We start from the raw sequence: 26,930 nt of genomic DNA, 5'->3' as shown, positions 1-26,930 counted from the left end.
AACAGAAAAATATTGTGTTAGTGAAAACTGCACCAAGTCAATAAGATTGGGTTTGCATTATGAAGATGAGTTCGATACTGTTGAAGAAGTTTTGGATAGATATTACAAATTGCTAACTTGAAATTTTTTTGACTAACGGCGCAAAGCGCCAAGATGGGCTCAAAGAGCCCTCCTGACTGCTTTAATTTACTAAAACATATTTCAAACAAAGTTTATAGTCAGTAGATAGTTTTGTATACTCGTTCGAATATTTATACTTAAACTCAACTCCTGTAGTTCCTGGTGTTTCAATGATGCGGATGTTACCTATTTTCATGAATAGTGGAGTTTGACCACAGCATTCGATTTCAGGGTCGAGATAGTCAATGACACATTGTTTCCCTGTTATTCGTGATATAACATTTTCAAGGTCCTCCTTTGTTAGAATTCTTTGGTTCTTACTTATAAGATTTGTCAAAAGCTTCTTATCGTCTTTGAGTAAGATAGTTTGGTATAACTGAAGAAGGTAATGGTCTACGTTATCTGAAGGATTTGTTTGAACATTTGTGTAAGGGTTGTCGTTGGCTTCTCTTGAAAGAACTTGGTCAGTGGTGGATACTCTAACTTAACATCTGATGTAGCTTAGAGCGTTTGCACTTGAAGCTGAGTTTAAATTCACCGACTTAAGTTCTGGTTCTTTTCTTTCAAACACTCTGAACTATAGTTCTTTATGACAATATTGTTTGTCGTTCGTGAGTCAACATTTGATGTTGGTTCAATTGGAACATTAACGGCACCAGCTAAGATGGATTTGCTTCTCATTTCATATAGAATAAAAACCTTTTATATGTATGAAATGAACAATATACTCGACAAGGGTTTGAATGTAAGCTAACGAATGAAATATTGTTGAATTCACTGAGACAGGTGCTGTGTATAAGATGTAGAACTACTGAACAAAAGCTAAGGGAAGAAGCAGGAACATGAACAAAGGGTGGAAGCCTATAAAAATTTATGTCAATGATGGCTCAGGAGGTTCAAACATAAAGTATGCAGAAAGTTATAGAGTTTATGCTCTCAAAGGTGAAAAGCCTTCATTTAAGAACAGCTATTCTAACGCATATCCTCAAAAGCTAACGGATGGGGAAGTGGATGATATGAATGACAGCAAAAATATTAACAGAAATGGCGACAGAGATGCATGGAATTTGTTTACCATCAGTCAATTGAAGGTTAAGCTTTAAAACAATGTTGGTCGTTCCCATGGAATATTTTTGACTTTAATGGTATTAGTCATGATATGAATCTCAAGGTATGAACGAGGAGAGATGAGAGACTTATATGCTTCCCAAATTTCTTCAAAAGGTAATGTTATACCTGACTGTTTCCAAATGAGTTCAATATCATAACGTGAGAAACCTTGAAAGATAACGAAGTCAGTTATGAGACGTTTTATGTTTAAAGCTAAAAACCTCCATGTTTGCATAAGTATTGCTACAGTTAAATGGTAATGTCTGACTTTAGTTATGATGTTAGCTAATGGTGAGTCTGGTTTTGACACTAAACCTTTTCCGGCGAAGTCGTCACAAACTAATAAAGTGTTTGATGGATATTTTTTGAAGGGGTATTTTGAAAGTTTTGACAGAATGTAGTTTGTAAGTCGTTTCATATTGTATACTCCTGAGTATTGACGTAAGTGGTGTTTGTCAATAATTCTTTCCATCTCCTCAGAAGTCTTTTGCATTCCTGACTGTATAAATTCAACGATGGCATAATATTTCCTCTTACGTCGAATGTAACGTTGAAGAAATTCAATGAGTTCACTGTCTGGAACTTTAACGACAGAGGCTTGAACTTTTGACATAAATGTTTTCGCTGTTGAGTCCATAGAGTCTGAAGTTGCTGATATAATGATTTGGTCATAATATGAGTCATTTCCTAAACGTTCTGTTATGAGTATATGACGAATGAGGTTAAATGTCTTACCTGAACCCATCTTTCCACAATAGAAATAAACACCATTTGAACAGAACTCATAGTCCTTACTGAAATGAAGAATGAGAGAAGAGTTAAGTTTGTCTGTAGTTTCATTCATGTCTTCATCTACGTCATGTATTAAATGCTTCATTTTATCTCCATTAAAAATGCAAGTCAGAAATATTCAGAACATAGCACCGAGTCTAACTGACAAGAGTATAAAGATATACTATGAACACGTTATGATGAAACCTACCAAAATTCAAGAAAGTCAGTATACTTATGAATATCCAAGACACTGGGTAGAGTATGTAGGAGGTGAGAAAGCTATTGAAATCAGGCAGGTTCGAAGTATTCCAGCAGGAAGAACAATATTATTGAAGAACTTTAATGTTTTGAGGTATAATGATGAAACAAAGAAGCAAGATAGTTTCCCTGTTGCTGTGTATGTGAACTTAGATACAGGAGATGACATGAAAGTTTTTAACACAAAGCTTCAAACGGTAGTGAGAGAACAACTGACTGCGGAAGGACATCCATTACCTTCAGAAGTTACTATAGCATATAATTTTGAAACAAACTCAATAGATTTTAAAGTCGTCTCTGCAAAGAAGTCAGGTTTTACATTTAATGAAGCAGATGTATATTCGAATGAAAACTTCAAAGCTATTGCCTGGTTAGATAATGACGATTGCTTTAAGAAAATATTTAAATACAGTGACTCAACGATGTCAATAGATGACCTTCGTGGAATGTTACCATCGACGTTTACAGTAGAAGGTTCAGCAGGATTGCTTACAAGATTGTCAATTGGTGGTATTTGGTCTCGTGAGAACATTGTTATAAAATCCAGTATAAGTGAATTTGCTGAAGAATCTATATTATGTCTTTCAAACTACATGTATTCGCCGCCGAAGCATTATAGTATAACAAACTTTGTCAGTAAGTTTAACATAAGACTTGTCGAACCTTCTTCAATGAAAGATGTTGTGCTACCCAAAGACGGAAAGGATGGACTCATTATTGAGATGATTTTAATAGCATATTAAATGAGCTTGTTCTTGAAGGTCATTCATGATGAAATAACTGTTGTAGAAGATGTTAGCAATTGTTCAGACATTTTGAAGCGTATAGATGATATAAGAAAGAAGTTTATGAATGAGAACGTTTATGTTTCATTGACTTTCTCCAGTAACGAGAACTTTTATGAGATAATATTGAAGAGAGATGATTTTAATATGGTGTAAATGGTAGCTTGGGCAGCTTTAGGCACAATGGGAACAAAAGCATTAGCATTTGGAGCAAAAGCACTTGGAGCTTATGACGCAGTAAATAAAATGAGTGGAGGAAGGGTTTCGAAGACATTAGATGCAAATAAAGGGAAGATTGGAGGCTGGGTTGCAAAGAAGTTAAGATTAAATAAAATAGGGCTCATAAATAAAGCATCCAATTTGGTTGCGACTGAGTCAGAAAATGCTTTAGGAAAGGACGATGAGTTTGCAAAACACGCAAAAGACTTTAATGACCAGATGAAAGGTGAAACAATGCATTTAAATAGAGTCGATGGAACTAAAGAAAATGTTTCTTCTCCACTAGTAGTTCTTCCGTATGGTCCCTATGGAATGTATGGAAACCCTTACGAAAGACCATTTGACCCATTGACTGGTGGAAGTAACTGGTATCATTACGGACGAAGAAGAAAGACAGTCAAGTTGGAGACAGATGTTAAGAAAGCAACTAAAAAGAAACCAAGGAAGAGAGTTATAAAGCAATGAGAACGTTTATGTTATGAGAAAATTTTAACGTTAGTTTTATTTTTTACTGAAAATTTTTATTTGGATGTAATGACGAAAACTATTGAGATAACAAACTACAACGGTCATGAGTTCAAGAACTTGTTCTTCGTTCCGCGTGAGAATACATTCTATCAGATACGAGGGAGAAAGGGTAAAGTTAGTTTAAGCATTTATGATAGCAAACATAATGGAAGATATATACAAGCAGTAGATACAAACGGTAAACGTGTTTCATTAGCTTTGTCAAAACTTACTAACATTTATTTTGACAGTGACTTTGACTCTGACGATTGGAGCGACAGTAGTGATACTGAAGAATATGAGCTGTTATATGAAGCACAGCAATGGAAAGAGTTGCAATACTTTTGTAAGTGAGAACGTTAGTGTGTACGTTAGTGAGAACGTTAGTGAGAACGTTAGTGAGAACGTTAGTGAGAACGTTTATTTTTTCATGCACGTGCATTGTGTCGCGGGGAGTTGCCATGGGCAATGACCTGCGCACAATATATAACGTACAGAGAGGTGAGATGAGGTGGTTTATGTGATAAATACTTTACGTGGCAGAAATAGTTTAAGGTTATTAGAAATATTGCATCTGCGATGTAAAATATACGTTAGTGGTTTTGTAAAGTGTCAGATTGACATATCTTCGGTAAGATGGCGCGCAGTGCCACCGTACTGAAGATATGTATACTAACTTCAAATGCAATGAGATCATCTGGAGATTCTTCTTGTACTGTCTGAACAAAGATTTGCAATGACACAACATCGTCAGGAGAATATCTAGTTTGAAGAGCATGTATTCTCTCTGCAAATCGTTTGATTGCACGTGATTTTTGAGCGTACATCTCTGGAATGGACGGACCTGTAAGAGGAATTTCAAGATCTTTGAATGCATTTAGCTGTGCTATCGCTCTTTGATTGTCATCTGTTTGGAAGTAATGTTCTAAATATTTGCGATAAAAGACAGACGAATATTGACTTTTGTCATTTGGGGCGGAATGATCATGTTCTTCAACTATTTTGATTAGTTTGTATTTATTTTGATCCAAGATTGCAACATTAAAATGTGCAGGACATTTTGGATATTTGCAGTGGAATGAAATCTGAGATCTTTCTTTTCTGACACGTTCACCATATCCATACTGTGCTTGTATTTCTTGTTTAACTCCAAATTTACAAAGATCCATAACAGTAAAGATAGTTTCTTCTTCTAATTCCATTTGAAATTGAAATGAAAATTAAAAATTCAGAAATTTGAATAGATTTGGTCTGTAATTAAATGAGAATAGCAGTTTGTTCGTCATTGTTTGAGGCAAGAGTATTATAGGAATATTATATGATGGATTTGAGTTGCATATAAAGAGTGCAAAAGGATAAAGAGAGAAATTTTGTTAGATTAAATTATTAAATTTTAATTCTTTATTTTTTAGGATTGTTAGCTTTGTAAGATTGCTTTCTCACAAGAGAAAACAAGAATAAGGTTTAAGCTGTATGTATTAAAGTTATAAATATTTGATTTTAAAAAAAATCAAGATTTTAAACTTTAAAGGTATTAATTATGATTATCTTTCTTTAGCTTTGCATGCTGTATGCTACTTTTGGAAACTGCTCTATTGTATTAGAATGTTTTTAAATTTTGCACCTAAAAATGCGTAATATTAAAAATTAAGGTATTAATTATGATTATCTTTCTTTAGCTTTGCATGCTGTATGCTACTTTTGGAAACTGCTCTATTGTATTAGAATGTTTTTAAATTTTGCACCTAAAAATGCGTAATATTAAAAATTAAGGTATTAATTATGATTATCTTTCTTTAGCTTTACATGCTGTATGCTATTTTTGTCTTTGAGACATTCCATGATTTAAGTTAAGAAGCTTTAAAAAAAATGCAAAAAAAAAACAATTGAATACTTTACTGGCTGGGCAAATTTGTCGCCGCCCCACCCGAGAAGAGGGATTATCTCAATGAAAAGTACATAAAATAGCAAACGCACAAGATGGCACTATGCAGCTTTATATTGTTATACAGGATGAACATATAAAATGTTTGGAAAACACTTACTTCGTTCTACAAATGTGTATTTCTTTATATCAAAGATTCTTCTCAAATTATTGAGAGACTTCTCTCAAAAAAAGGAAAATTTGATAACTAAAAAAAATTATGGCATAACCTCTCGTTTTGCATAGATATATATTTACATGGTCACAGAGCTTATTTTCATTGTCAAAACTTAAAAATTTTTAGTGGACTATACCCTTAAGAAACACGATCAAATTGAAAAGATTAAATATGAAATAATCGGAAATTGAGAGGATTTCCGCTGATTGAGAACTTTATTGTAAAATTGTTCGATCTATGTTTGTTAACTTCATTTTTGGATTAGATGTTTAGACATCATCAACCACAAGAATTCCACAACGAAGACAGGAAGGCCTACTTTGTTGGTGGCGGTATTGGCTCATTATCTGCTGCTTTCTTCCTGATCAGAGATGGTAAGTTCAAACCGGAGAACATCACCATCTTCGAAGCATTACACGTCAATGGTGGATCTATGGATGGCTGCGGCGATCCAGAACACGGCTACATCATTCGTGGTGGTCGTATGTTTAATCTTCCAACATATGAGTGCCTTCAAGACATGCTCAAGGACATCAAGTCTGTCCACCATCCAGAAAAGACAGCATACGAAGAGCTCCACGAGTTCACACATGAATACAAGACACACAGTAACTCACGTGTTGTCGATCATAACAGACAGAAGTACGATGTTCGCTGCATGGGCTTTGACATGGGCGACCGTCTTAGTCTTCTTGCTCTTGTCAACACAGATGAAGATAAACTCGGCAAGAGCAAGATTAGTGAACATTTCGGTCCACATTTCTTCACAACAAACTTCTGGTACATGTGGGCTACAACATTTGCATTCCAGCCATGGCACAGTGCTGCTGAATTCAGAAGATACCTCCTCAGATTCATGCACGAGTTTGTCCGTATCGAAACACTCGAAGGTGTCGCACGCAGTGAACTCAACCAGTACGACAGTATCATTCTCCCACTCGAGAAAGACCTTCGCGCAAAGGGTGTTGTCTTCGAGAATGACTCACGCGTTACAGATGTTGATGTCAGCGTTGACAAGACAACAGATCGCAAGGTTGCCAAGTCTATTACAATTACACACTCTGATGGTAAGACAGAACAAGTCAACCTCCGCGAAGAGGATCTTTTCTTCATCCAGAACGGCTCAATGACAGATGCAGCATCAGTCGGCACACACACAGAGCCAGCTAAGTTCCTCACAAAGGAGGATGGCACATCATGGCAGCTCTGGGAGAAGCTTTCAAAGCTCTCCAAGGACTTCGGCGATCCAGAACCATTCTTCGGCTGTGTTCCAGAGAGTGTCTGGCAGTCATTCACAGTCACAATCAACAATGATACATCGTTCTTCGATCAGGAGATCGCATGGAGTGGCAACGAACCAGGCACTGGCGCGCTCGTCACTTTCAAGGACAGCAACTGGCTTATGTCAATCGTTGTTGCTAAGCAGCCACACTTCCTTAACCAGCCACCGACAACACAAGTCTTCTGGGGATACGGTCTCTTCCCAGACAGAGTCGGAAACTTCGTACACAAGAGGATGATTGATTGCACAGGCGAAGAAATCCTTGAGGAGCTCATTGGACACCTCAGATTCGACAAGAGCACAATCAAGAACGCAATCTGTCGCCCATGCATCATGCCATTCATCACTGCACAGTTCATGTGCAGAAACCGCAGCGATAGACCACTCCCAGTTCCAAAGGGATCTGTCAACATCGCATTCACATCCCAGTTCGTCGAGATCCCAGACGATGTCGTCTTCACTGTCGAGTACTCTGTTCGTGCATCACAGACAGCAGTTTACCAGCTCTGTGGCGTCAAAGATAGAAAGATCCCTCGCATACACCACTACGAGTACAGACCAAAGTTCATGGTCAAGGCTTTGATCAAGTCTTTCTCACACACTGCATGGCAGACATGCTTCAGAGCAACACTCGGTGCTGCAGCAGTCGGAGCTGTTGCATACGGCGTTAAGAAGTACCTTGACAGCAAGAAGTAAGAAATCATATTGCATTACTTCTGTCTTGCCCTTCATTATTGGGTGGAAATGTTTTTAAAACAATCCTTTTGACTTTTTTAAATCTGATCAAATCTTTTTTTTTATGCTCCTTGTTTTGCTTAACTAGTAGCTGTTCTATACGTAATGTTGTCATTTTATGGTTGTGTCAGCTCTTGTTCATAATGATTTTCATTAGATTTGTAGAACATTTTGTCTAAAAAAAGCTAAAGAACCTATCTGTGGTTAATATTTTGCATATACAAGCCATTTAAATATGATGTACAATGCTAGTATTTATTCATTATTCTGTAAATTGAGAAATTGATCTTCAATCTGAACTAATTATATCTATTAGACTGAATCGATCATATATGTGGTATGGACCTTAGTTATACATAATCCAAAATTATTTTCAGAATGTTGAAATGTGATGAAATATTTTGCAGATTGATGTATTTTTACTTTCAAAGTTCCCTATATAAATCAAATAAAAAAATTATATTACAGACCATAAATTATATACATTTAGAATAATGAAAGGATGGTATTAATTCTTACGAGTTCAGAAATGAAAAAATATGTAAGGGTATGTGGCTCAGTGGTAGAGTGGAGCTTTCGCATAGCCCAGGCCGGGGGTTCGATTCCCTCCATATCCATTTTTTCATTTTATTTTTAATTTGATGATTTATTTTTTCCATCTTCGACTGTTATTATACTCATTTTATTCCCACTATAATTCATTACTTTAAAAAAAATAGTTCTTGTCATAAAAACCAAACATTTGTGTTGAAAATTAAAAAATCAAAGTTTCAGATTTAACCAAGAAGTCGATTTTGGTGTTTGAGTATTCTTTTTCTTTTTCAAAACTGGGAATAAATCTGGAAATTCATCATCGTTAAATGTTCCTGATACAGATTTTGGTATTTCCTTATACGGGAGATCCATCGAATGCATTGAAGTGGATGTCTCTGAATTAGGGCATGATCCGTCTGCAGCAATTGCGTAATTCGAAAGAATTTGAGATGAAACGTATTCGGAAAGATCTGCAATAACAAGCTCTATATTTGTTTTTCTTTGTAAATAGTTTAAAGATTTCGTCATCCTACGGAATGTATCATTTACGACTGTAGAATATTTTCTAATTGGCATTGCTTCGATGGTATAAGGAGCATCCTTTAAGGATCCATACTCTGCCTCTAATGAATCTGTTGAGAAAACATCAAGGAAAACTAACAAACCGTGATCTTCTTGGTAAAATTGATAAAACGTATCTGAATGATCGAGTTGTACTATAGGGGTTTCGGTATTTGGTATATGTTCATGTGAAACTTCCTCTATAATTTGAATGATGTAGCTAAGTTTGTTTTCATCATAATATTGTGGTTTGGAATAAATCTCCTTTTGTGCATCCAATTCTTTTAATTCTTTCTTTATGATATTTTCAACATAGTTTTTATCTGCGATAGAGAATTTGGAATATAAAGAACTCTTAGATGAAGCAAATGGGACTGAATCAATAGGCTCAGAAGTTTTTTCAGCAAGATGACAGCATGAATATATACTTCTTGAAATCTTTTGGAAAATTAATTTATCATTTCTTGTAAAATATTGAACATCTGCTCTAAATACATTTGATGGAGTGATTTCTTCACCACAAACCGGGCAACTGGGGACTTTTGAATGTTCGAAATGCATTGCAAGACAGTCTGCACAAAATATATGTCCGCAAAGCGTAATTCGAGCTGCAGCTGGTTTAAATTGGCATATGGGGCAAACATATTCGTTTGATTCGCATGATATTACTGAGAATATTGCGTTTTTATTGAAAACTGATTCTTGAATTTGCTTTTTAATCTTATTATAATTGCATTCTGGATCACTACCATCTGTTGAAACTTTATAAACAAATTTTGCGTGCGCTAAACTTTTTGGGGCTTTTTTCTTCATAGAAAGCTTCAAAATTAAGTTTCGCTCTTGGCAAAATTTTGAATTGAAAAAAATGTCTCAAGATTTTATTCTTGAAATTTCTCATAGAATCATCATCTATTGATTCATTGTTTAAAGAAATTTAACATAGAGGACATTTGAAGATTAGTAGTAGGATATGACGGGCAAACCCAAATTTTAGCTAAAAGTGACAGGGAAAAAAACGTTTAGTATTAAAAAAAAAGACCGATGAGAGCTTCGTTCGAAATATAGAGGGAACTGAGAATGCGCAACCATTCTCAGGGAATATTGGATGCTATTCCCGTTCCCTCTGTATGGAAAATTGAGGTTTTCAAAGGGAGTTAAAATAATATCAAATTTATACTAATTTACTTCAAAATACAAAAGTATTTGACAGCTAAAATTAGCTACTTTAGCAAGCCTATCAATACCCTTTTACGATTATTGTTACTTTTTCGAAATAAAAGTAAAAACAAATTTATACTAATTTACTTCAAAATACAAAAGTATTTGACAGCTAAAATTAGTTACTTTAGCAAGCCTATCAATACCCTTTTACGATTATTGCTACTTTTTCGAAATAAAATAAATTTATTATCAAAAACCTTTTTTTTCTTAGTAAAAATAAACGAAATTTTTTACCTTATGAACTTTTGATGGAAATATGCAAATTTAAAATAATAAAGAAAGCCGCGAGCGAAGCGATCGGCTTAGTTCGAAGATTTTGATTCAAATCTTTGCTGATCTGTAATTTGCGGAAGCCGCGAGCGAATCGAGCGGCTTAGGTCTAAGATTTTGATTCAAATCTTTGCTTATATTCCTTAAATTCTTTATGAAACTCGCAACAGTCCCATAAAAAATTTTAAATTCTAAACTGTCGAAATTATCGATCGGTAATCACACCCTTCATGGGTGTGTCACTTTTTACAGGCGTATCACTTTTAGTTAAAATTACCCCTACTCGGATATGACGGGTTTAGTGACTTTTTTTGTTACATCTATATATAGACGATGCATTAAAATATATTTATTTATAAATCATTAAAAAAATTAACATTAATTTTAAAATAATTTTTTTTATCTTTTATAAAAGAAGCTATATATAGATGATGTCAGATATTCCGCGATTAATTAAACATTGTTTAAATCCTGAATGGGTTTAAATATCATCCATGTAAAATTTTAGAACTTGGTAACGAAAAACTTCAGAAAAAATTAAACGAAAGACTATCAAAAGATAAAGTTGAAAGAGTAAATAAACTCGCTAAAGGTAATGGTAATGATGAAGAAGAATTTGATGAGTTCAACATAGAACTTTAAGAAACTAATGATTATTTGAATTTATGATATCAATTATCTGATTTATTCTTTCTTCAATCTCTTCTATTCTTTTTGTTAAATCATCTATTTTCATTAATGAGGTGATTCTTGATTGAGGAATAGATTTCAAACTAACCACTCCTTTTATTTTTGAAATTTTGAATCCATCAACTTTAAACATTTTATTCAATTTACATGTTGTCAATTCTTCAAATAATTTTTTATTATTAGCATAATAGTCATTAAATTCTTCAACAGATGAAAAAATTTTTATTTCAGTAATTGGTTTAACAACGTTTATTTTTTGTTGAACATTTTCACTTTCATTTATTTCTTCCTCCTCTGTTTCATTTATTTTTAAAATCGGTTTCATTTATCATTAAATAAAAATTAGAATATAAGTGATGAAATATATTTTTTAATTAATATTAAATCAGAAATGGCGGCAGGATTCTTTAAAAAATTATGGGATGGAATTAAGAAAGCTGCGGGTTGGGTTTATAAAAAGATTATTAAACCCGTTGCAAACTTTTTGGCACCAGTAGCGAAAACGGCAGGAACTATCATAGGTGGAGTATTAGGTACTAAAGCAGGTAATCCGGCGATGGGAGCACAAGCAGGTAACGCAGTTGGTGGAATTGCTGAAGGAATACTTAATAAAATAGGAGGTAGATAGTGGAAAAATAAATAAATATTATTTTTATCTTAGTATCGGTTGTAGTCTTTGATAAACTTTTTCTCCTTTATTTAAAACTTCTCTTATTGGGGCAGCTTTTGGTGTTATTGATTCAGCAACGTCACTAATTGCTTCTTTATTCTTAAATATCCAAATTGCCCCCTTCTTCAATGTTTCCCAAACTTTACTCGCTCCTCTTTTTACTCTATTCCACAGTTTCTTAAATATACCTGCAGCCATAGTTGATTATTTCATTAAAATTAAAAATTCATTTTCATCTTTTAATTTTGATTTTTTATTTATTAATAAATGACGACTAACTATTTGGTGCCAAACACTAAACCGATTAATGGAAATGTATTTCATTCATTCGAAAAGATAAATGAAATATTCGCAAAGAATGATGGTAGAAGATATTATAGAGAATTTGAAAGTTCATGCTATGACTCTGATGCTCCATATTTTGATGATAAACAAACTCATTTAAGAATTACAAACCCGGCTCATGATGTGAACCAATTAGGTGACACATATATTAAACGCAAAGTTAAAGCAACTCTAGTTTCAAATAAAGCTTTCACATGTGATGCCGCTTTTAAATGCATGCGTTTATTCGTTGGTTACAAATCATCAAATCAAAGCTTTAAACAATTAGAAGTAGAAACCGAAAGAGGTGATGCCGGTTATCTTCAGATGGATTGCGCCCGTGAATCTTTCGCATTTGCAACATATAAACCAAAATCAGAAAGGAAAGTTAAAAAGTTTGTTCATTCGTTATATAATAATGTTCAAAAATATGATAACTCAGTATGTGGTAAATATATTGACCCTTCAGAAGTTTTCAAGAAAGCAAATGAAGAAGTTGATGTCACTTTTGATATGATTATTCCGGTAAATGATTTGTTAGCATTTCAGGCGTTCGATGATTATCCTAAATCATTTGGTGATATCATTCTTAAATATTATGTTTTCAGGGATACTTTAGTATTTTGTCAGGTTGACCTGTTAAGAGTTGCTGATTTACAAAATTACGTTTATGAAAAGATAACTGATGAAAATTATGAAAAGATTATGAATCATGTTTATAAATATGATCGCAAATTCCAACAAATCGGACTTCCTGCCAAATTAATTACAAGCTTGGCCGCTACATCTGCTGACGCAACAGTTGATGACGTTATTATTTCATGCACAAAGATGGAAGTTTTAGAGGATAAATGCATTACACCAGGATACGGTTTAATTGAAGAATCAGTTAAAGCAATACCACGTTTATTCAGTAAGGAAGATCCATTCATGATTCCAGCTCAACATATTGACGTTCGTTCACTAAATGGAGGTTGCATCACTCCTGAAGGTATCAGCTCAGATTTCTCATACGCTCTTCATAATGTTACAGATGTTGTGTTAGCATTTCCGAAGAATGCAATGCAAAGAACAGTTTTAGAAAATCCAATGCTTCGAGGTCTTCAGGTCACTATAGATTCCAGAAACTTCCCCGATCAAGCGATGACCACAGTGGGCGACATATTCTTTACACGTATGCTTCAAGCTTCTGATTTAGATGGAGTGAATGAATGCACAGAAGAATACGAGGACTCATTAACTAGACCATTGAATGCAGATGATGGCACGCCATTAGCTAGAACATGGAAAGACCAAACTTCATTCTTATGCACTATTCCAGTTCAACGTGATGGAGCGGGTATATTCTTTGATGGATTAGAAACTTTCAACTCACAAGTTACAGTACAAGTGAAAGCTTATCCAATCATTCAGGGTGAAAATGACACTTACTGTTCAAAGGTGACAAATCCTCCTCAGGTTTGGTTTACTAGGACTACATATTGGACATGGACACCGGATGAAGGTTTGAAATATCATCCAACAGGTACACCACCACAGTATAGAAGTTCATATGATGAAATATTGATGAATAGAAATGTTTAAAATTATAAATGTATTTTTGATTAAATGGATTTAAATCCATACACCCCTTATGAAGAATTAGCAGGAGTATATAATACATACATAGATGATATGATTAATGAAGCATTGAGTGATAATAGAAATGCTCTATCTAAGGAAAAATTAATGAAAATTCCATATTCTGAATGTTACTTAAATTCAATCACTGCAGCAATTGGTAAACAGAATAAAGGTAAAACATTAACGATATTAAAACAAATTATCATTATTGCTAACACTTCCCCCTATTCACACGTGTTAATTTATATCAACCGTTCAGGTTCACCTTCAGATGATACATTTGAATCTTTAAAGCATTTAATCAAAATTCCAATTATTTATTTATCACAAGAAGAAGCAGAAGATTATTTAAAAAACTTTTTAATGTATAAAGAATTATATAATACAATCAAGAAGCAAGGATTAGAGGATAAAATTATTGATAAACAACGGGATGAATTATTTGAAACACTTTCTATTTCAAATTTTGATAGAGAATTTTTGCATTCACTCATTTTTCTAGATGATGCAGTGAAATCAAAACTAATAACAAATGAAAAATCATATTTTAATCAGTTATTAACTCAATGTCGACACATTCAGTGTTCATTCTTTATGGCTATTCAATACTTCAAAGCATTAAGCACAAACATTAAATCAAATCTATCAATCCTTTTCATTTTCAGTGGGTTTAGTCGTCAACAGTTGAACGTTATGCTTTATCAAGTGAATTTACCAATGAGCATTAATGAACTTTACACACAATATCAGCAATTAGGTGAACATGGAAAAATAATAGTTGATTTAAATAAAGGAGGTGTTAAATTTGATTAACTTTTTATAATTAATTTTTATTTTTTATTTATAATTAAACATGACAGAAATAGCAAATCTTCTACAGGTTCCATTAAAACAAGGAACAAACAAAAAGGGTGCATATAATAGAACTATGAAAGTTCCTGATGGAATGAAAGAATTAGTTCATATTGTTGCTGGTCTTCAAAAAGATGTTAAACAAATGAGAAACGTTTTAACATTACCAGAAGCTCAAGCATATGCCAAACGTCATGGTCCAAATTGGGAAGCACACGAAGCAGACATTACGGGTCCAAATGGAAAACCTGATGGTATAAATGAAGTTTTCATTACTGATGGTCAAGGTAATATTAAAGTCATAAATGGTTATAAATTAATTATAACTGATTATCCTAAACGTAAAGCATATAATGAACGTTATCCTATGCAATTTGATGAAAATGGAAAAGCTGTTAAACAATACATTGGAGAAGGTGAAAATGGTCCAATTAATTCATACCGTTATAATCCATATTCTTATTTCAATGAAGAATTAAATGCTATTGAAGAGGGACCGGATGGATTACCACGATATTCTAACCAGTTTGATGGTCAATATGCAAATATTAGACCCGAAATTTCAGCTAAGAAATTCTTTAAAGTTGCTTTATTCGATCCAGTTTTCGCAAATGTTAAAGATGAACTTAAACATCAATTCCAACCAATTATAGTAGCAAGAATTGCATCAGGTGCTTTATCTCAAGCATTCAAAGATTTAATTAAGAAACCATTATATCAGCAACGAGGTTTAACTTATGATTTAGTTAAGGAATCAGATAAAAGAAAATTTGAGAAATCAGATGATTATAAGAATGCAATTAATGAATATATTAGGTCTATTAATTACAATGAAACAGCTAAAAATCAACTTCAAGAACAAATACAGGGAATAATAGATTCAAAACTTCCATCAAAATAAAAGTTTAAATATATTTTTTATTCGATTATAAATGAGAAGACGTTTCACTAGTCAAAAGAACACTAACGCAAAAGCAGAGATTACGGTTGGTTATAACGTAAATGATGATAAATCACGAATTATTCAAAATGTTAAAGTTAATGTTAGCCCTGAATTAACAAGGTCAGCAACTCAACCAAATTTATTAACTCGTGACTTACCGAAGAATGAGGAGAATGAAGAAAACCATGAGAATGGAGACCCAATCATTTTATCTGAACCCGGTAAAGAACCTGTTGAAATTCCCACTTATCCAACATACCCCCGCCTCTTTCATCAAACATCGAGAACCCATATAAAATAGACATTAATTCTGAATTAATGAAAATTTACCGTGATATAATAATTAATAATTATGATTCAATAATAAATTTAATTGATCAATCTGGTTTAATTATTTTACCTTATGAATCATTAATTCACATTATCGCCATTCTTTGTGATGTTCAAGATTCAGACGTTAAGATTCAATTTTTCATAGATGATGAGGTTTCATGCTGCGGAACAGTTGCAAAAATAAATCCTATAAAGGATATTAGCACAATTAAGATATCAAAGAACGGAACAACAACTGAACTTCATTTAACATATAATGATATTTATAATAAAATAGTTGATGAATATAAAATATCACTTGAAAAATTCTTTGTTAAGGCTATTTAATATTCAAGCATTAACATTATCGAATAATAATCCTTTGAAATCATAATCAATAATAATTGACCTTTCACCAGTTTCTATCGTTTGTTTTATTTCTTTTTGTTCCCCACTATCCGGATCGGTCATTGTAATTGTTTTTGTTATAGTATCAGCTTTATCTTTAACTTCAATCTTTTTTCCATCGGGATATTTAAACCAAAATTCCACAAATTCGATATTGTCAATCTGTTCATATTTTAATCTATCAATTACATTTTTAATACCATCTGAAAATCTTATGAAATGGTCATTATATGGGTTTGATTGAACTAAATTTGAATGAAGTGAAATATAACCTGTTGATGAATATGACACTGACTCATATTTTCTGAAAACACTAAAATTTATAACATGAATGAATTTCTTATTCGTTGAATTTATGAATTCTTGAGGTAATCTTATTCTAGTTTTATTTATCACTGGAAAATAACGCTTTACCATATTTTTAATCGTAATAAAAAATGTCAATTATCAATATTATTTCGAATAATAACTGTGAATTAAATTTAACAGTTAGCGGAATTTATAATGTTACTCTCGTTTCTGTGAGTGGTAAATTTAATCCCATTCTTTTAGACCCCTCAGATTATATATCATTTATTAAAGATGACCATGAGCCGCATAGCGGCGGGGTCGTAGACCATGAAAAAACGTATGATATGTATATAAATAATGTGATAGCGAAATGGGATATTAACATGATTTTAAGTTATTTAAATGAATCATTTATCGTATGGTATGAAGAAAATTTTAAATCAAAATCTGATAAACTTTTTGAACTTGATGAAATAAATAACCTTATTAAATTTCCGCTGAAAATTAAATTTTGTACTCCTCATCTTCGTTCATTGTTGGGGATATTAAATTTTGAAAAAGATGTTGGGATGTTTTGTATTCTGACACCGGTTCCAATTTCATTTTAATCAAATGTGATAAAGTTAATACCCCAATGAGATTTTCACATCAAACATTAGACCCTAACTCTTACCCATCAATACAAAACATTTTATCCATCAACTTAAACACATTTTCTTTATCATATCCGTTTCAATTATCCAGGAATTCATTTATTCTTCATTCAAAAGATTTATCAAATATTAAATTTAGAATAACTGACCTATTTGATTGTGATTTAGAATTTATGAATGAAATATTATGGCAATTTCAAATAGAGAAAATAGCTGATGAGATAACGGATTAAATATTTATTTTTAAATCGTAATAAATGATTAAACAACAGCAACTTAAGGCGCAAAACGCCCAGGTCCTTCAGACCATTACATACGCCATATATGCATATAATTCAAAGACGGCAGAACAAACGCAAAGGTTGAAATATGGAGATTTGGAGATAGTATTGAAAAATGACCATTTCGAATTCGTTTGCAAAGGTGGTGCAGTGATATCAAATATAAAAGAAATTTTATTTATGAATTCTAAAATTAAAGGTATAACGGATGATATAACATCAATTCCACCAGAAGAACAGAGATATTATGCATTAAATGCATTTCCTAAAGTTTTGAAGATTGGAAGATTTAATTTAAATGAGGAATTCATAGAAGGTTTCCTAAATGACATAATGAAGAAGGTGGATAAGGAATATGTGGATAGTGAGTTAATGAAGAAAGCAAATTTGGTTTATGTTGATGAAAAAGATAATGAAATTAAAGAAAAGGTTGAATGGTATCATGAATGGACATTGGAGACTTTTAAAGTTAAAGCTGATACAGAATGGGTTTCAGGATGTTTAGACCTTAAAGCAGATAAAACTTATGTTAACGATGAGTTAATGAAGAAAGCAAATAAAACATATGTTAACAATGAGTTAGAGAAGAAAGCAGATAAGGAAAAAGTTATTTCATTCATTAATACTGAGTTAGCAAAGAAAGCTGATATATCATTTGTTAATGAAGAAATAAAACAATCAGAGGTCTATTTTACTCCACCATTTTTAAATTTTATGAAATCATCAGATAAAACCTTTGATATAGATTCTTTTGAATGGATATGTTTCGATGGAGTGACCACGTATTTATTTTATACAGCTGGAGTGCTTTATTATTTTAAAACAAATGATTTTAAAAACTATGAATCATTTACTCCATCTGTTTTGAATCCTGATACACGAAAGCCAAGAATTTTATATGTTGAATATAATAATGGTAAATTTATGGGAATGATAACGGTTGGAGATGATTTTTGCCCTTGTTATTCATTCGATTGTATCCAATGGTTCAAATGTAATTTAAATCAAGATGCTAAATTTAAATATCCAAATAATCCTATTAGATGCGTTAATAATAAATGGGTACTAATTTATGAAGTCAATCAAATTTTCATTAGTGAGGATGGGATAAATTATTATATGTTTAGTATGATGTCATCAGATTTGGAAATCGATTATACAAGTAAGTGGTATTACATTAACAACATGTATTTTATCCTACAAAATGATAAAATTTATAGATCATCTTCAATACCATTTGGTCGTTTTGAACAAATTTTTCAAGCTGATGGAGACATTGAAGCTTTATGTTATGCTTCAAATGTTTGTGTTCTTGTTTCAGGTGGTATGGTCTATTCATATCTTGTAAGTTATAACAGACATATTTATTTATCACAGGATTTTTCACAGGATCCAGAGAAAACACCAAGTTGGGAATTGGTTTATTCATTCACTCCAAAATTTACTCGAAATTATAGATTGCAATTTGTTTTATATTGATGGGTATTTCATCGCTTTAGGATGTGGTGATTTAGTAAATATCAGTAATGATGGAAGAAACTGGTCTGAAATCACAAAATTCCAAGATGTTAGAAAAGCAATTTTCAAAAATAATACGTTAATATTGATAACAAGACCAGTTTTAAATACTCACCCAGTTTCAATATTATATAATAAATTCAATATTCATAATGGATTAAATACAATTCTTGAGATGATTTACCCCATTGGTTCAATATATACATCAATGAATTCAACAAATCCAGCTGATGTATTCGGTTTCGGTACATGGCAACAAATAACCAATCGTTTCCTCTATTGTGCTAACTCTTCAAAGCAAACAGGTGGTTCAAAGAAAATTAAAGAAGCAAACCTTCCGCCGCATAAGCATACAGGAACTACAAACTTTTCTGGCGACCATATACACTCATTAAGAGACCACCCATTATACAACTCAGACTATGAAGCCGGTCATGATGTTTTATCTCCAGTTTATAACGATTCAACAAAAAAGACTTTTCGACCAACTGAACCAGGAGGAAATCATTCACACACTTTCACAACAAATCCAACAGGCTCGGGTGAAGATTACATGCCACCATTTATGACTGTATTTGCATGGTACCGTCTTGAATAAAATCTTTATTTTTACATAAATGAGTTTAAAAGAAGTATTCGAATCATCACCGTGGAGGTCATTTAAAAAATTCTATGAAGCTGCAAAGAATGCGGGATTTAATGATAGAACAGAAATTAAGAGATTTTATGATGAAAATATAGTTCATCAGGTTAAAGATGAATACACTGTCATTTATGAAGGATGTGTGGATGATAAAATTCCTTCTAGAAATTTGAGAGAATCGAACCCCACACATTTATCGGAACTCGAAAAGGATTACTGGAAGAATAAAAATAAGCCAAAATTAATCAAAAAATTTTTATGAACTAAATATATTTTATGTCTGTAATTAATTAGGTAATGAAGTAATGGATGAACTGTAGAAATATATTTTATCGTTAATGGTTTTTAGGTTATTCAATAATTAATTATTTTTGAATAACTGATGGTGTCACCACGTCACCATGTGTCATCAGGTTAATTAACTTCTTTTAAAAAGTGTGACAACATGACATTTTGACAACAGTCCTGGAAATAAATTTTATCGTTTATGTTTACGTTAATGTTTTCATTAATTATGAAGGTGTCACCACGTCACCATGTCACCAGGTTAATTAACTTCTTTAAAAAATGATGACAGCATGACATTTTGACAACAGTCCTGGAAATTTGATGCAGTCCAAAAATAAAGTTAGTTTTAAAATTATTTTTATTTTTTATTCCTATATAAATGACAGCAACAAACAACAGCAACTATATCGTTTCTGATGAAAAAGTTATTGATTCATTAGCTGAGGAATTAGTTACGGCAGAAACTAAAACCCTCAACGAAAGAATTGGTGAAAACAAGATTGATTTACATAACTACCTCAAACACGATGGAGGAAGAGGAAGGAAAACTGGTATGGCTTTATTAGTAAATAAAATTTCAAATTTAACGATTATAGATGTTGATATCAATAAATCGTACAATGATGAACTTAAAGAAACAGTTAGAAAAGATATTTTATCAAAACTTTCGGATAAAGATGTTATTGTTAAAACCGCTTCAGGAGGTCTTCACATTTATTGTAACACTAATTTCTTCTATGCAGTTTCGAACAGAATGATTAAATGTTATTCCTGCAATGATTATGATATCGATATCATGACTTCAATGGATGATTCAAAGCGTTCTTTAGTAGTTATGGCTGATTCAAGAGTTCGCAAGAATGCAACAGAACCAATAAAAACATACTCATTCATTCGTGGAAGTTATGATTCAACATTAACTAGAACAGTGAATGATATATTAAATGATTTGAATATTAAGGTAAGAGTTGAACAGAAGAACGAAGAAATAAAGACTATCATGAATGAAAACAAAGATGTAAACATTGACGATAAACTTGCCCAGAGCATAGTTGATGGCATCAGTGATTTTGAAGTACATAATGACGGTGGAAACATGAATTTAGAAAAAGAAGTTACATTATTCACACTGTTTCAAGCAATTAATTCGTTACCGGATCATTTGATTAATGAAGCATACGATAACGTTTATAACTTCTGCAGCTTAACTGAAAATGCAAAAAGTAATTTTGAAAAAGCACGTAGTAGATATGCACATTTAATGACTTCTCCATTTGTTTTAATGAAGATTCTAAAACTGTATCAAAAGGAATATTATGATGAATACGTTTTGCCTTTATTATGTAAGCCAAAAATAACATTTGATATAAAACTTGATGATTCATTCTTGATAACAGATATTAGACGCAAGGCTGAAAATCATCAGTATAAAAACAGTTCTGAAGTAATAGAGGATTTATCACGTGTAATCCGTTTTGCAGATTGTGGAAATAAATATTTCATTCAAAAGGACTATAATATCCACGACAAAATGAATCAAATATCATTCGTTCTTCAATCAAACATGAAAGAGTCACTTAAAATGATTAAATTATTTAAAGAAGAAGGTAAAACAATAACAGCATGGGATGTACTACTAAATCAATTATCCACATTAACCGTTAAGGGTGTTTGCTTTAAATCTGATTCTCCAGATGTTTTCTCAACGTTTCAAGGTTATAAATACAACATTCTCGAAAAACCAGATTACTCAAAAATTGAGATGTTTATGAATTTCATTAAAGAAGCCATTTGTGATAATAACGATGAAGTGTATAAATACCTTCTCGGCTGGATTTCATCAATGATTCAACATCCAGGAATCAAGAATGAAACAGCAATTATTTTGAAAGGACTTCAGGGAACAGGTAAAAACAGATTTACAGACATTATTTCTGAACTTCTCGCCGGTTATTCATGTAAAAACATTACTGAAATAAGTGAGCTAACGGGTAATTTCAATTCAGTAGTTGAGAATAAAATGTTTCTTGTACTTAATGAACTCAAGAATGTTGGTGAAGATAGACTCGCAAACTTCAACGCTTTGAAATCAATTATTACGGATAATCAAATTAGAATTAATGAAAAGAATCAACCCAGAAGAACTGCTCAGAATGTTGCCAATTTCATTTTGGTAACTAATAACGTTTACCCTGTCAAAATTGAAGTTGGAGACAGAAGATACGTAGTTTTAAGAGTTAATGGTAAATTCAAGGGTCAATTTGATTACTTCAAGAATTTAATGGATTCATGCACTAAGGAATTTTATGATAATTTACTAACATATTTTATGCAATATGACCTTTCATCATTTAATGTACGAATCATACCGATGACTGAAGCCAAACAAGATTTAATTGAATTATCAACAAATCCTTTAGATGAATGGATAAATACACATTATGATGAATTGTGTGCAGGTATGACGTGTAAAAATGCTCTATTCTGCAAACCATCAGACATGAAAGACAAGAATTTCCAAATGAGCATTAAGGATAAATGTGATAGGAAACAGAGAAGAATAGATGGTAAACAAATATGGTGTTATGTTTTGAAAGAAGAAATGAAAGGATTATATAAACAGGTTGAACCAAACGATAATGAAGCTTTATAAAGTATGATTTGAATTTATTTTTGCATTAATCCTGCTGTGATGTCAAAATGTCATGTTGTCAGTAATTTTAAGAGAAGTTAATTAACCAGGTGACACGTGGTGACACCATCAGTTCTTCAAAAATAATTCATAAATGCCTTCCTCCTTTCGTACCTGTTGTCAAAATGTCATGCTGTTAGTAATTTTAAGAGAAGTTAATTAACCAGGTGACACATGGTGACGTGGTGACACCATCAGTTCTTCAAAAATAATTCATAAATGCCTTCCTCCTTTCGTACCTGTTGTCAAAATGTCATGCTGTTAGTAATTTTAAGAGAAGTTAATTAACCAGGTGACACATGGTGACGTGGTGACACCATCAGTTATTCGAGACGTTGTCGAAGAGGAATAAAAATTAAATTTGGATTGAGTTTAAAAATTCATCTTTATTAAATTCATCTCTTCCAATCAATTTATTTATTCTATTAAATTCTTTTATTTTTGCTTCACTCAGTTTAAGGATTGAACGGTAAGTTTCTAATTTTTCGATTATTTCTTTCCTCTCTTTATCGTTTTCAATTACTTTAGTTTTATGGGCATCAGCCCCACCGCATTGCGGCTTCTTTTTGTAATAGCATATTTTTGATTTAATTCTGTTTAGTTTCTTTTTATATTCATTGTCTGGACTCTGAATCTTAATTGAATCAGGACTCTTGGCTGCTTTGTTGTCACTCATTTCTTACGAAATAAAAAAATTAAATATTATTTAAATATAATGGAGTAATAAAATAAATCGGAATTTCTATTAATTTATTGTCAACTTCAACTAATGCATTGCCGTTAATATATCTAACAAATTCAGCTATTGTGTCAAATCTTCGTCTTCTTTTTGGCATTGATTTATTAGTTTTTCCATAATCAAGTTGAATCAAAACTTTATCCCCTTGTTTAAAATTCATGAGCCCCGAATTAATTTGTTCACGTTTAACATCATTTAACCTTTCCATTTGCTTTCTAATATATTCCCATTCTTTTGAAATATCATTTTTCATTTCCACTGGTTTCATGTTTATAGTTCTATGCCATGTATTATTGTAATAATATACTAACTGCTGTATGATGGAGTCATGATTTCCATCCCAGTATATCTGACCGTTAACTCCTAACGCATCTCTAAGAGTTCTCATTACCGCATCAACTATTTTATTATGAAACGTATATGGAGAAGATGAGAAGTAAAAATTAATTTGTGGGAAATAATGAGCCATAGCTGCCTGAAATCCTTTATCACCATCACCCCTTATATTATCTACTCTTTCATGATCTAGTAAGTATTGAATAGCTCTTCTTGTTTCCTGTTCTGTTTTCCCTTTCACTGGAATGCAATATAAATATCTAGTGTTAATGTTAATGGCAAATAAATAAGTAACGTTTCCTTTTGAAGATTCTAAATGATTGATTTCGTATGAATATGGATATGGTGCAAATGAAGGGCGACTAAATTTTTCCTTTAACGGTTGAATTTTTGGGTCAGTTGGTTTATTTAATATTTTGAAATCCTTTTTAAAATCTTTTTGCTTCTTTAATGTTTGAAATGGATATAATAAAGTGAATGATGAAGGATTAACTGAAGGAGGAGGAGGTACTACTGTTGGAGGTTTTGGTATTGCAAGTGATTTAATTTTATCTGCTTTGATTTTGGATGATGAAGTTTTTGTTGTTGATTTTCCTTTCATTAATTCTGGATGTATTCTATTCATTTGTTTTAAATATGCTGTATATAAAGGTTTGATATACTTTCCCGCTTCGAGTTTATGTTGAAGGATGAATTCCAAAAGTTGATCTTCATTTAAAAGTCGGGCTGAATATGGTTTAACTAATGAATCATAAATTAAAGCTTGTGCATCATTTATGGTCTGAAGGACCTGGGCGTTTTGCACCTTTAGCTGTTGAACATTTGCTACTTTCTCTTTTGGTGTTGTTTTCGGCTTTTTCTTCTTTGGCTTTTGTTCCTTTGGCTTTTGCGGCTCAGGATTATATAATTTATATAATTCATCAATATCTTCTTCTGTTAATACTTTATTTTTGAAATCTTTCAATTGTTTAAGTTGTGATTTAGTTTTTCCCTTTGTATATTCATTATTTTTAATTTTGTCTTTAATTTTAGAAATTACTTTATCATGATATTTCAAAATTTCATTTTTATAATACGGATAATAATAATCCATATCATCACCCGTTATATTGTTATTATGTTTTTGGAGATATGATTTTAATTCATAATAATTAAGAAAATTTTGATAAAGTACTAAATCATCAATTAAATTTTCTAAATCTGCGTTATCCATTTATATAAAAATAAAATAAATGTTTTAAGGGTGCCCACCTCTTTGAATCATAGTATCAAAACCATTATTTACATATTGAATCGCATCATTAACGGTTCCTTTTGTCTCTTCTGTGGCATTTTATTAAAAATAAAATTTTAAATTCATGACTCAACCCCTACGTTTTTAAATTGTATTAAATAAATGGCATACAACATCCATTTTCACAACATACAGCCTTAAGCGAGTCATTGACCCGTTTTTAAGTTGTAAATTAATATTCTGACCATCGAAAATATAGGGTGTCCAAAGGTGCGTTTAGCACAGCGCTCTATATGAGACTATTAAAGGAGATATATGCTGATTATAAATATATAATAAAAAATATGAATATATGTATATGATGAGTATGTTGTAGTTTGGCGCCATGCCGGGATATAAAATGAATTTTGAGACAAGAGGCGGTTTCGCGGGAAATTTTGGCGGGATTTTTTCATTTTTTTAATGAATCATAAAGAAAACATCCTCGCTCTTGCAAAAAAATGCAAAGACTGTAAAAAATCTACGAGACATTGGTAAAATGCTTCGGTATGGATGCTCCTAGCTATTCCACTGTAACGTATCATGTTAGGATGTATCACTTCATGAACAAAAAGGCGCCCATCATAAAAATTGACAAAAAATCGCCGGATCAAAGAAAAATCAAAGCAATTCTTCAAGCGCTAGATGAAGACCCAAGAGCATCACTCAGAAGGATAGAGGAGATGACAAAGATACCAAGTACAACAGTCAGTTATTATCTGCACAATTATTTGAACTACAAACTAGCGTATACACGTTGGGTTCCGCACAACCTTAATTCAGTTCAAAAAAAATCTAGAGTCCAATCTTCGAAAGAGCTCCTCTCTATATTGGGTGCGTATCAATCCAAGAAGTTTCGCTTTTTAGTAACAGGGGACGAGTCTTGGTTTCAATATGCAACAGAAGCCAAAATCATGTGGATCCCGAAGGATGAAAATCCGCAAACATTCCCGAAGAAAAAAATTGACACACCAATGATGATGTTGTCGGTTTTTTGGGGCGTGAATGGCATCATCGCAATTGATATTCTTCAAAAACCTAATACGATGAATGCTCAGTATCTAATTGACAATGTTCTTACTCAAATTATCAATTCTGATGAGTTTGAGAAATCCAAACAACAAAAACAAAAGTTTGCAATTCATTTTGATAATTCAAGAGTTCACAAAAGTCATAAGGTAATGAATTACTTGTTGGAAAACAATGTCAAAGTTGTTCCAAACCCAATTTATTCACCTGATATTGCACCCTCTGACTTTTATTTATTCGGCACGCTAAAAAAGAGAGCTGAAGGACGCGAATTCGCGAGTCCAGATGATCTTGAAAATTTTGTAAGAGAGCAATTTGAGCAATTTTCTCATGATGATTTAAAGCGTGTCTTTCAAGCCTGGATCGATCGCTGCGAACGCGTGATTGAATCCAATGGTGATTATATTTAAATAAACTTTATATATATGTAACTTGTTTATTTCTATTCGCAGTATTCAGGTTTGTGCTAAACACACCTTTGGACACCCTATAACTTTATCATTTATTATATCCAAATAATTTTTAGGTGTTAATTGTTTATTTTGTCGTAAACTAACACCTTTCATTTTTTGTGCAATCTTTTTAAAATCACTTCCATCAATTGAACCGTTGAATGATGTATAACACTTAGGGCATAAAGCAACCATGTTATCACCTTGTTTCTCAATTGCTAAACCCAATAATTTTTTCTCATGTGCTTTTTCTTCAGCTTTATTCTTTAATTTAGGTTTAAATTTCTCATCAAAACAGAAGAAATCAAATGGTGCGAATTTGAAAATGTTTTTATCATAAAATTGTTTATCGGTAATAATTGCTTGAAATGCTTGAGTGTTAGGAAGATTTGGGTCGCCAGCGATTGCCCAATAAGATGAATCAGTATCACCTTC

General features: G+C 32.2%; 12 protein-coding genes, 1 non-coding gene and 4 pseudogenes across 17 annotated transcripts, besides 6 other annotated features; 11 read left to right on the top strand and 6 right to left on the bottom strand.

Moving 5' to 3' along the window:
• Positions 1-4,451: part of a mobile genetic element that runs on past the window's edge.
• TVAGG3_0456790 lies at positions 182-801 on the bottom strand (annotated as a pseudogene). The gene has a single exon. A coding segment is annotated over exon 1 (620 nt).
• On the bottom strand, positions 1,454-1,902 carry TVAGG3_0456780 (annotated as a pseudogene). Its single transcript has one exon. A coding segment is annotated over exon 1 (449 nt).
• On the top strand, positions 2,439-3,005 carry TVAGG3_0456770 (uncharacterized protein; the record flags this gene model as incomplete). Its single annotated transcript, XM_001294685.2, has 1 exon — positions 2,439-3,005. A coding segment is annotated over one exon (567 nt), but the record flags the coding sequence as incomplete, so codon positions are not given.
• On the top strand, positions 3,204-3,731 carry TVAGG3_0456760 (protein of unknown function, DUF4107 family; the record flags this gene model as incomplete). The annotated part of the gene is made up of 1 exon (XM_001294686.1): positions 3,204-3,731. The coding sequence occupies one exon, from the start codon at positions 3,204-3,206 to the stop codon at positions 3,729-3,731; it is 528 nt and encodes a 175-aa protein (XP_001294687.1).
• Positions 4,449-5,698: a mobile genetic element.
• Positions 5,699-5,991: 293 nt separating this feature from the next.
• Positions 5,992-6,013: a mobile genetic element.
• A 127-nt stretch (positions 6,014-6,140) lies between these two features.
• Positions 6,141-7,941, top strand: TVAGG3_0456720 (MCRA family; the record flags this gene model as incomplete). The annotated part of the gene is made up of 1 exon (XM_001292897.2): positions 6,141-7,853. One exon carries the CDS (start codon positions 6,141-6,143, stop codon positions 7,851-7,853), a length of 1,713 nt encoding a protein of 570 aa, XP_001292898.2.
• A 496-nt stretch (positions 7,942-8,437) lies between these two features.
• Positions 8,438-8,509, top strand: TVAGG3_0456710. The gene has a single exon. It is a non-coding gene; the product is annotated as a tRNA-Ala (tRNA).
• A 145-nt stretch (positions 8,510-8,654) lies between these two features.
• TVAGG3_0456700 (ubiquitin-like protein transferase protein) lies at positions 8,655-9,800 on the bottom strand (the record flags this gene model as incomplete). The annotated part of the gene is made up of 1 exon (XM_001294740.2): positions 8,655-9,800. One exon carries the CDS (start codon positions 9,798-9,800, stop codon positions 8,655-8,657), a length of 1,146 nt encoding a protein of 381 aa, XP_001294741.2.
• A 163-nt stretch (positions 9,801-9,963) lies between these two features.
• Positions 9,964-10,763: a mobile genetic element.
• A 1,057-nt stretch (positions 10,764-11,820) lies between these two features.
• TVAGG3_0456680 (uncharacterized protein) lies at positions 11,821-12,036 on the bottom strand (the record flags this gene model as incomplete). Its single annotated transcript, XM_051234862.1, has 1 exon — positions 11,821-12,036. The coding sequence occupies one exon, from the start codon at positions 12,034-12,036 to the stop codon at positions 11,821-11,823; it is 216 nt and encodes a 71-aa protein (XP_051104592.1).
• Positions 12,037-12,867: 831 nt separating this feature from the next.
• Positions 12,868-13,746, top strand: TVAGG3_0456670 (uncharacterized protein; the record flags this gene model as incomplete). The annotated part of the gene is made up of 1 exon (XM_051234861.1): positions 12,868-13,746. The coding sequence occupies one exon, from the start codon at positions 12,868-12,870 to the stop codon at positions 13,744-13,746; it is 879 nt and encodes a 292-aa protein (XP_051104591.1).
• Positions 13,747-13,896: 150 nt separating this feature from the next.
• Positions 13,897-24,099: a mobile genetic element.
• Positions 14,714-15,538, top strand: TVAGG3_0456660 (uncharacterized protein; the record flags this gene model as incomplete). The annotated part of the gene is made up of 1 exon (XM_051234860.1): positions 14,714-15,538. The coding sequence occupies one exon, from the start codon at positions 14,714-14,716 to the stop codon at positions 15,536-15,538; it is 825 nt and encodes a 274-aa protein (XP_051104590.1).
• TVAGG3_0456650 lies at positions 15,570-15,995 on the top strand (annotated as a pseudogene). The gene has a single exon. A coding segment is annotated over exon 1 (426 nt).
• TVAGG3_0456640 (uncharacterized protein) lies at positions 17,898-19,004 on the top strand (the record flags this gene model as incomplete). The annotated part of the gene is made up of 1 exon (XM_051234859.1): positions 17,898-19,004. One exon carries the CDS (start codon positions 17,898-17,900, stop codon positions 19,002-19,004), a length of 1,107 nt encoding a protein of 368 aa, XP_051104589.1.
• Positions 19,342-19,641, top strand: TVAGG3_0456630 (keratin-associated protein family; the record flags this gene model as incomplete). Its single annotated transcript, XM_001292807.1, has 1 exon — positions 19,342-19,641. A coding segment is annotated over one exon (300 nt), but the record flags the coding sequence as incomplete, so codon positions are not given.
• On the top strand, positions 20,729-22,627 carry TVAGG3_0456620 (uncharacterized protein; the record flags this gene model as incomplete). Its single annotated transcript, XM_051234858.1, has 1 exon — positions 20,729-22,627. One exon carries the CDS (start codon positions 20,729-20,731, stop codon positions 22,625-22,627), a length of 1,899 nt encoding a protein of 632 aa, XP_051104588.1.
• Positions 23,022-23,342, bottom strand: TVAGG3_0456610 (uncharacterized protein; the record flags this gene model as incomplete). Its single annotated transcript, XM_051234857.1, has 1 exon — positions 23,022-23,342. The coding sequence occupies one exon, from the start codon at positions 23,340-23,342 to the stop codon at positions 23,022-23,024; it is 321 nt and encodes a 106-aa protein (XP_051104587.1).
• Positions 24,100-24,403: 304 nt separating the features above from the next.
• Positions 24,404-24,954, bottom strand: TVAGG3_0456590 (uncharacterized protein; the record flags this gene model as incomplete). Its single annotated transcript, XM_051234856.1, has 1 exon — positions 24,404-24,954. A coding segment is annotated over one exon (551 nt), but the record flags the coding sequence as incomplete, so codon positions are not given.
• A 277-nt stretch (positions 24,955-25,231) lies between these two features.
• Positions 25,232-26,533: a mobile genetic element.
• On the top strand, positions 25,328-26,453 carry TVAGG3_0456580 (annotated as a pseudogene). The gene has a single exon. A coding segment is annotated over exon 1 (1,126 nt).
• Positions 26,534-26,930: the final 397 nt, after the last annotated feature.

The sequence above is a fragment of the Trichomonas vaginalis genome, chromosome V (assembly GCF_026262505.1).
Source record: "Trichomonas vaginalis G3 chromosome V, whole genome shotgun sequence".
NCBI lineage: Eukaryota > Parabasalia > Trichomonadida > Trichomonadidae > Trichomonas > Trichomonas vaginalis.
The sequence above is the reverse complement of the archived record's forward strand: the minus strand, read 5'-3'. Positions and strand labels throughout refer to the sequence as shown.